General features: G+C 46.0%; 1 protein-coding gene across 1 annotated transcript in view; it reads left to right on the plus strand.

Annotated features, from left to right (window-relative positions):
- The first annotated feature begins 6,608 nt into the window (after positions 1–6,608).
- Positions 6,609–7,846, plus strand: part of BAG2 (BCL2-associated athanogene 2) — a 1,986-nt gene continuing 748 nt past the window's right edge. The window contains 3 exon segments of the mRNA XM_009073872.1: positions 6,609–6,726; positions 7,756–7,842; positions 7,845–7,846. The exon segment at positions 7,845–7,846 is cut by the window's right edge and continues 748 nt beyond it. Coding sequence (XP_009072120.1) covers positions 6,609–6,726; positions 7,756–7,842; positions 7,845–7,846 — 207 coding nt within the window.

Here is a 7,846-nt window from a genome sequence, read left to right on the forward strand (position 1 = left end):
GCGGACAGCGCTGGGCTACGGGAGCTGCTGCTCTGAGCACTTAGGTTGGAGATTAGGGAGGGATTTTTTTACAGAGAGAGGGGTCAAGTGTTGGGATGTGCTGCCCAGGGAGGTGGTGGATTCCCCATCCCTGGAGGTTTTCAAGCTGAGACTGGATGTGGCACTTAGTGCCATGGGCTAGTGACCACGGTAGGGTTGGACTGGATGATCTTGGAGGTCTATTCCAATCAGGTTGATGCTATGATTCTATGAACTAGCGCGTCCTGGAAAAAGGCGAGAGTGGGATGTGTATGCGAACGCGTGGCAATCGGTGTTTTTTCTCGGAGTGTTGGGTTTGTCACCCTGCCCGGGTCGGGGTCTGGCGCTGTGCTCCGAGCCCTGCCGTGTGTCAGCTCTCTGGCCGCGTCTGTCGGGAAGGTGTTTTGTCGGACGATGCAGGAAATCCGAGGATAAACCTGATGTCACTCGGGCTCCCGGAGGCTCCTGGAGCCTTTAAGCTGCAGTGCTGAGTGCGGCGTGTGAGGCTTCCAAACCTCCCTGTGCACTTACTGCTTCAGCTAGGGATGTGCTCGTTCCCTGTGTTTATGCCCAACTCTCTGAAGTGTATTAAATCTTGTCACTATAACGTGAGCTGTGTTACATTCTGCAGCTTCAGTGTGTTTTTCCAAAGTTACTGCAAATGCAATGTGAATTTCAGCGCTGTGCCAAGACATATGTCCTGTCTTTTTCTCCTACTTGGTGTTCCCTGAATAATACCATTTGACTTCTTTTCCCAGTTTGGGCTCATGAGAGGTTGTTCCTTGTCTTTAATCATCCTCCTTGTCCTCCCTGCTCTGCTTAATTACAGTGTCCTTTCTGAGGTGGATGGATGTGCAGGATGCCACTGATTCACCCCCTCTGGTACTGTTTCAACACACCCTTTCCTTCATTACAGCTGCATATTGATCAGAGGCTTTCACAGAACCACCCAGAATGTTTCTAGGACTTTCCTGTAATTAAAAGAGCTCTGTGGGATGCAGGAGTTGCATTTTCCCCTTTCTGCCTGCATTACTTTGCATTATTCAGGAGTGGACTTGATGTGCTGTTATATTAGCCTTTCACTTAGCTTGATTAAATCTCCTTGAAGTCCTTCACAGACTTCTCTGGATTTGACTAAACAAAATCACTGTCTGCAGACAAGTCTCACTGCTTACACCCAGGTCTGGTGCATGATGAATATATGATCACAAAATGAGCATCAGAATATGCAAAAATGTGTTTTAAATCTGCGTAGTGACGCTGAAACAAAGCAGACAGTTTGGTTAGCCAGAAATTAACCTTCCAATTAGACTTCCCAGTTTGCTGTGGGTCTTTCAAAAGAGGCATAGTTCTAAATAGTCAGGAAAAAAAACCCTCAAACTAATTTGATAAAAGTCACTCAAGTCCTGTGTTTTTTCCATGTACAATTAATATTCGTGCCTCATGTCAAAGTTACTGGAATGACAGGAGGAAAAGCTTCCAAACTTCCTCCTTCTCCAGCTGGTTTAGTTTGGCTATAGACCCTCGAGAAGTTCCTTGTAAATACAATAAGTGAAAATTTGTCAAAATGAACTACAGCTTTTAATTAAACCTCTCACCAAGTCTCAGTTCTCAAGTTGCTTAGGGTCGGCCAAACCCTGAAGGAACCCTCATCCCTCTGGAAATTACAGAATGGTTTGGGTTGGAAGGGACCTTAAAGATGATCTAGTTCCAGCCCCACCAGCCATGGGCAGGGACATCTCCCACTAGGCCAGATTGCTCAGAGCCTCATCCAACCTGGCCTGGAACATTCCCAAGGATGGAGACTCCACAGCCTCTCTGGGCAACCCGTTCCAGTGCCTCACCACCCTCAGAGTGAAAATATTTTCCTGATATCTGCTCTAAATCTATCCTCTTTCAGTTTAAAGGCATTGTTAAACCAGCCTTTCTTTTCCTCGCTTTCCTCCCATCGTGAGAGTGTATTTCCTGACAGTAATGTGGTGTGTTTGTACCTCCCTGATACTTGTGGAGGGGATTTCTTCTGTATGGAATTAATTTAGCTGCCAGGGAACAGCTCCCCAGGCAGGGGTGGCAAGAGGGGCAGGGGGCACATTTGCCCCTTGTAAGGGCTTGGACATTCATGTGGCTCTGACTGCCAGGACATCTCAGGGGCAGCTGGAAGTGGGACCAGAGTCTCTGTCTCTGAGTCACTGTGTTCTGGTGGGGAAGTGAACACGTAGTTCTAGGTGTGATGATAGATGAAATAAGTCAGACTCCTGCTGGGGTTTTCTGAATTTTAATTTTCTGTGCTTTTTTGTTTTCCTTTGGATCAACCATATTCCCCCACCACTGATTTCAGTGTTCATGGGACACTCACCTGGGAACAGACATTCAGTTGAAGCAGCTGAGGATGAAACCCTTGCTTTGTGTACACCCAGTGTGCTCAGCTCCATTTCAGGAAACATCTTCAGATGTTTCTTATTTCCTTTGAAAACTTATCTGCACCTCCAGCACACGAGCTTTAACAGTGAGTTGTTTGAGTCAGTCACTAGTTTAAAGGACAGAGTTATTGCAGCTGTCCTAAGAAAGCTGGTGTTGAGTTTCTCATTGGGAGACAAAAGTGCTGGTCCACCTGTTCCTCAGGAGAATGCTCTGCTCATGGAAATGGTATGTAGCAAAGAAAGGCACTGCACAGCCAATCGCTCTTGGACAGGGAAAATCAGAAGTAAGGAATGGTTTTTTGGTCTTAGGTAATGGATGGAATATTGAAGTGACAAATACCACTCTGAGTAAAAATATGATTAAATGTTTTCATCTGTTAGGAAAATACCTATACTGATAAATAGGAGTGTTTTGTGTTCTCTCTTCTTTGCCTTCTATTCTTTGGTTGGTTGTTACTTTGAGACTTGGATTGGGTTTTCACCCCTTCCCATAGCCTGTGTGAGAAGTTATTTCTTCCAAGCTTTTTGTTTGGTTCCACACACAAAGAAAGTAAAGATTTACAGAAGCCTGTCAAATTAGGACACATTGTAGGACAGAAATTGTGAGAGCTGACTGCAAGGTGTGATCCTGACACTCTTGCAGCAAGTAAGAGGGAAAGATGTGCAGTCCCTGCCAGGACAGAGTCTCTCCTGGCCTGTAGCTGGGGAGTCAGTGGGACTCATCCCACTGTGGGCACAGGACAGACAAAATAGATTGAGGCTGTGTCACCTTGGTAAAGCCTCCCAGCATCTCTGGGGCATTATTTCCCTGAGGCTGGTGTGAGTAGCTTCCTTTTCTTGCTTGGTTTCCCCCCCTAGAGCAGTGTTCCAAAATGACCCTGTGCTGCCTGTGTCCCCAGCAGTGACAGCAGGACATTTCCTCCACTCCCTTGTGTGGCCTTTCTTAGGCCATTCCCTATCCCCTGCTGACACCTGTACCTCCAGTTGGCTCTTAAGGTGCCACCTTTGCTGCCACTCTGCTGTTATCACACTGTGCCCTCCAGAGGTCTCTGAAACCCAAGGAGTTTATTTTTTAGGGTTGTTTAGTCTTGTCACATGCTGCTAATAATTGGTCAAGATGGAAACTTCTAGATGGGATAGCAAAGGGATGGGAGAGTCCTCATGTTCTTCTTTCCTGTCCCTCTGCCCAGGTGTCAGGAGCTGCTGTGCCTCCTTCCCAGGCTGTTACATGGTGCTGGGGCAAGCACACAGTCCAGCTGCTATTTATGGAAGCAAAGCCACTAGAATTAAAATCCCAGTGGATTTTAGTGCTGGGGCACTCTACGTTGCAGCTGAAAAAAAAGGTGGTAAAAATAATTCTGAAGGAGCAATTATTGCAAATAAAGCTGTTCTGAAGATTTGGTAATATGACTTTCTGTAAGTCGACGTCGATCAAAGTTTTGTTGGTAAATTATGGGTTTGTTTTCTGATATGACTTTCTGTAAGTTGACGTCGATCAAAGTTTTGTTGGTAAATTACGGTTTGGGGTTTTTTGCAGTTTGCATCATTAATTCTGATAATTCAGCTTTTAGGTCCTACCTCACATTCCAGTGGCTTTTGGAATATATGGCTGGGATATTTTAGGCACTCTCTTTAGAACTGTACCAATTCAGGATACACATCTCTGCAATGCAGTTTTTCCACATTCTCCTTAGGACCCAACAAAGCCTGTGGAAATCATGGATTGATCCATCTGCTGAAGGCAGAACTTGAGTTTTTAAGTCAGCACAATGATATACTGAATGTGATTTGAAAACACTATTAAAATTGATGTTCCTCACTCCATAATTCTAATTCACAACTTTCCAGCACCCACGATGCATTTTGTAAATTGGGAATATGCTGGGGTTTTTTTTCAAAAAGGCATGGCAAGGCATTTATGAAACTATTGCTAGACTTGCTAAATTATAAAGCACAGACATCTGAGGTATGAAGTGACTCTTACCTGCCTCATTGCTCTTGCTAACCAGTCCAAAATAATAATTAAAAGTATTCGCTCTCGGCAAGAATTTGCATTGCGTTAGCTTTTCCCACTCCTCCTCAGAGTGAACATTAAAGGCAAGGCCTGAAGCTTGTGCTTTCACTCACTAAATTAGGCTAAATATTCTGTAAAACAGAAGAATTTTGTGAGCGGGCTGTGTGTGAAGTGTCACTATTTATCCTCAAATGCTCCCATTCTTCTGCCTTTTTTCAGCCTCTTTTCTCTTGCTGCTGTTTTTCCCAAGTTTCCCAAGAGCCCTCAGACAGGCTGTGGGGAAGGTGCAGCAGCTCCATTCCTTTTTCAAGAGCTACTCCCTCATCTGCAGAAGCAGCAAGGAGCCACCACTGTTTCAGGGCAGCACCCAGTAGTGTTGAAGAGTGCAGAGCAACCAAGAGACTTCATGTTTTGGATGGTTTCCCCCTTTCCTGGCCAGGTTTGGTAAACATTTCAGGAGAGATAGATGGGCTCTGGTGATGCAGCCAGACCTCCCGAGCTGTGCATTGCAAGCATCTGAAACTCTCAGCCAGGTTCATGTGATGCTCTGCTTTCTGTGGGGCCTGGGAACACAGAGGGGATGGTTTTGGCACAACTCTTGGAGCCAGTTGGAAAGTCCTCTGCAAGGCCCTACCCTCAGTTCTCCATGAAAAAGCCAAGGGGTGGGATGTTTCCCTCTTTTGTGCATGGTCTCCAAAGTGTTGTGTTAAGAGTTCCCAGCTGTTCTTTCCCACGGTACTCAGCCCCCTCCTTAGAACTGTGGCAGGGAATAACACATGAGCTAAGGAACTGGACTCAGGTTTCTCACGTGGTATTTTCACATTGCTCATCGTGGTGAGATGGGTCTGTACCTTGTGCCCCGAGGAGGAGGAGGACAGACTGTGAGCACAGAGCCACACAACTTCCCGAGACCAGGTGGTTACAGGGACAGCAGCTCCTGATGCACTTTCCCTTTTGCCCTCACTGCATCACGTGTGAGTTTCAGCATAGTGACCAGACCTGGAGTTAGGTGTCTGGTTTCAGGAGAAACCAAGTTTCGTGCTTCCCTCAAGCCCAGAAATAGGAGCTGATCCCACAGAAGTTCCCTCTCTGTGTGAGTCACCCCGAGCTCCATGGAAAGCTCCAGTGAGTGGGTCCAGCATCTTCTCCCAGGGACCAAGGCACATGACTCACTGGGGAAGCCCTTGTCATATTAATCAAAAGTGTGTGAGCTTTGTCCCACTCACATGGTTTTCCCCTTTGTGAACGGGGTTATTCAGCCACATGGCAGTGTCTGTTCCCTGGAGTGTTTGTGGCTTTGCAGGTGGATCACATGGGATCTGTGCTGGTGGCCTAGGGGTGGCAGGGGAGCCAGCCTCCCTTGCTGCCTCCTTCCCTGCTCTGCCAAGTTCCCTGATGGGGAACTTGATCCCTTTCTCTTCTAGTTAAGCAGCTGATAATAAGGATAATAAGTACCAGTTAGCGACAGAACTCCTGCTACAGGGAGTACTGTAAGGCTCTGGATATCCACATTAAGGGCAGAGTAGCACAGTCAATGAAAGATTTAAGTCTGATTGAGTTACTGTTTTGGTTTGTTGGGTTTTTTTCCCCTGCATTTGTTTGGGATTTTTTTTCATGATATTGAGTCTTGAAAAGTGAAGTTAAGATACAGGAGAAGGTCATGAAATCAGAGAGCCTGACTCATGGATAATTAAGAACTGACTTTAAGCTGAAGTTTAGAAAAGCAGTTCTTGGCAGCTCTGTAGGTGAACAGCCTGGAGAAGAGAAGGTTCTGTGGACACCTCATAGCATCTTCCAGTGTCTGAAGAGGCTCCAGGGAAGCTGCAGAGGGACTCTTGTTTAGGAACTGCAGGGACAGGACAAGGAGAAATGGGTACAAATTGAAGGAGGGGGAATTTAGACTAGATATTAGGAAAAAGTTTTTCCCTGTTCTGGTGGTGAGACCCTGTCCCAGGTTGCCCAGGGAGGCTGTGGCTGCCCCAACCCTGGCAGAGTTCACAGCCAGGTTGGATGAGCCTTGAGCAACCTGCTCTGGTGGGAGGTGTCCCTGCCCAGGGCAGGGGTTGGGACTGGATGATCTCCCAGGTCCACTCCAAGCCCTAAAAGTCTATGATTCTCCAATTCTGTTCTATTTAAATGTTTTGTTTGGTTCAACCATGTACAGGGTAGAGGCTTTCCGTGACGCAGCATCTGCTATGGAACAAGAGAAAGAAATCCTGCTAGAAATGATCCACAACATACAGAACAGCCAGGATATGAGGCACATCAGTGAAGGTGAGAACCTGCTTTGCCATACCCTCCAACTGACCCAAGGTTAAACCAGCCCATCCCCCGGGGAGCAGCTCTATGTGATTCCTTGCTGCTGGCAAAGGTGCAGCACTGGAGTCAGCTGAGGCTGTTGAAGGGCCAATCCTTACCCTGAGATCCCCTTTTCTTGCCTGTAAATTCATGCTGTTCAGACAAATGGACGACCCTGAGCGTCACTCTGTGAAAGCCCATCCTCAGTTCATTGATATACAGAGCTCAGCTGAGGGAGAAAGATGTTGATGATGATGTAATATAGCTGAAAACCCAGCATTTTAATGGTTTTGGCTGCTGGACAGGCAGGAGTGTTACAAGGTGTACAGCCTGCAAGAACCTTATCATTAAGATCATTGTCGTAGCAGTGTGACATATGGCTTCAAATATATATTCCCTAAACCTGGTATTAGGTGCTTTAAATTGCTGGTTTTATTGGCTCTTCAAGCCCCTACGTGTCAAATATGTTGTGTCCATATTTTAGGAAAGAACCTACGTTTTCAGAAAGTAGAAAACCATTTATTTTTTTCATGGCCTCTAGTTATATCTTGTTTTTTCTTTATGGCCTTCTGGGGTACTGCCTCAGAGTGGCCCAGAAGATCCTTAACGTGCCAGTTCTGTTAATGACTAATGTTTCCTGATAACATTGTATGCTTTGCTTTAATGTGACACAGCAAGAATTGTGTCAGCACTGGCAAAGCTTTGCTTACATTCTTAATAGAGCTAAATGCTTAGCTCGTTAAGGATTGAGTCCAACCATTATCATGATTTTAGAGGTCTCCTCCAACCTTGATGATTCTATGATTTCAAATCAAAAGACACTATGAAATAAGCAAGACTTAGGCAAATGCAGAAAGCTCATTTCTGGCCCCTGGAAATCTTGTCACGTACTTAAACCCACCACTGTTCATTGCTAAGTTGCAGCAGTTTGATTGCCTGGATGCTGCTATTTGCACAGGAGAGTGTTTGCCTGTAACCTACGATGCTTTATTGCTTCCCATTTAGGTGAGAGAGAGGAGCTTAATTTGACTGCTAATCGCCTGATGGGCCGAACCCTGACTGTGGAGGTTTCCGTAGAAACCATCCGGAACGCCCA

This window comes from Acanthisitta chloris, unplaced genomic scaffold (assembly GCF_000695815.1).
Source record: "Acanthisitta chloris isolate BGI_N310 unplaced genomic scaffold, ASM69581v1 scaffold26990, whole genome shotgun sequence".
Classification (NCBI taxonomy): domain Eukaryota; kingdom Metazoa; phylum Chordata; class Aves; order Passeriformes; family Acanthisittidae; genus Acanthisitta; species Acanthisitta chloris.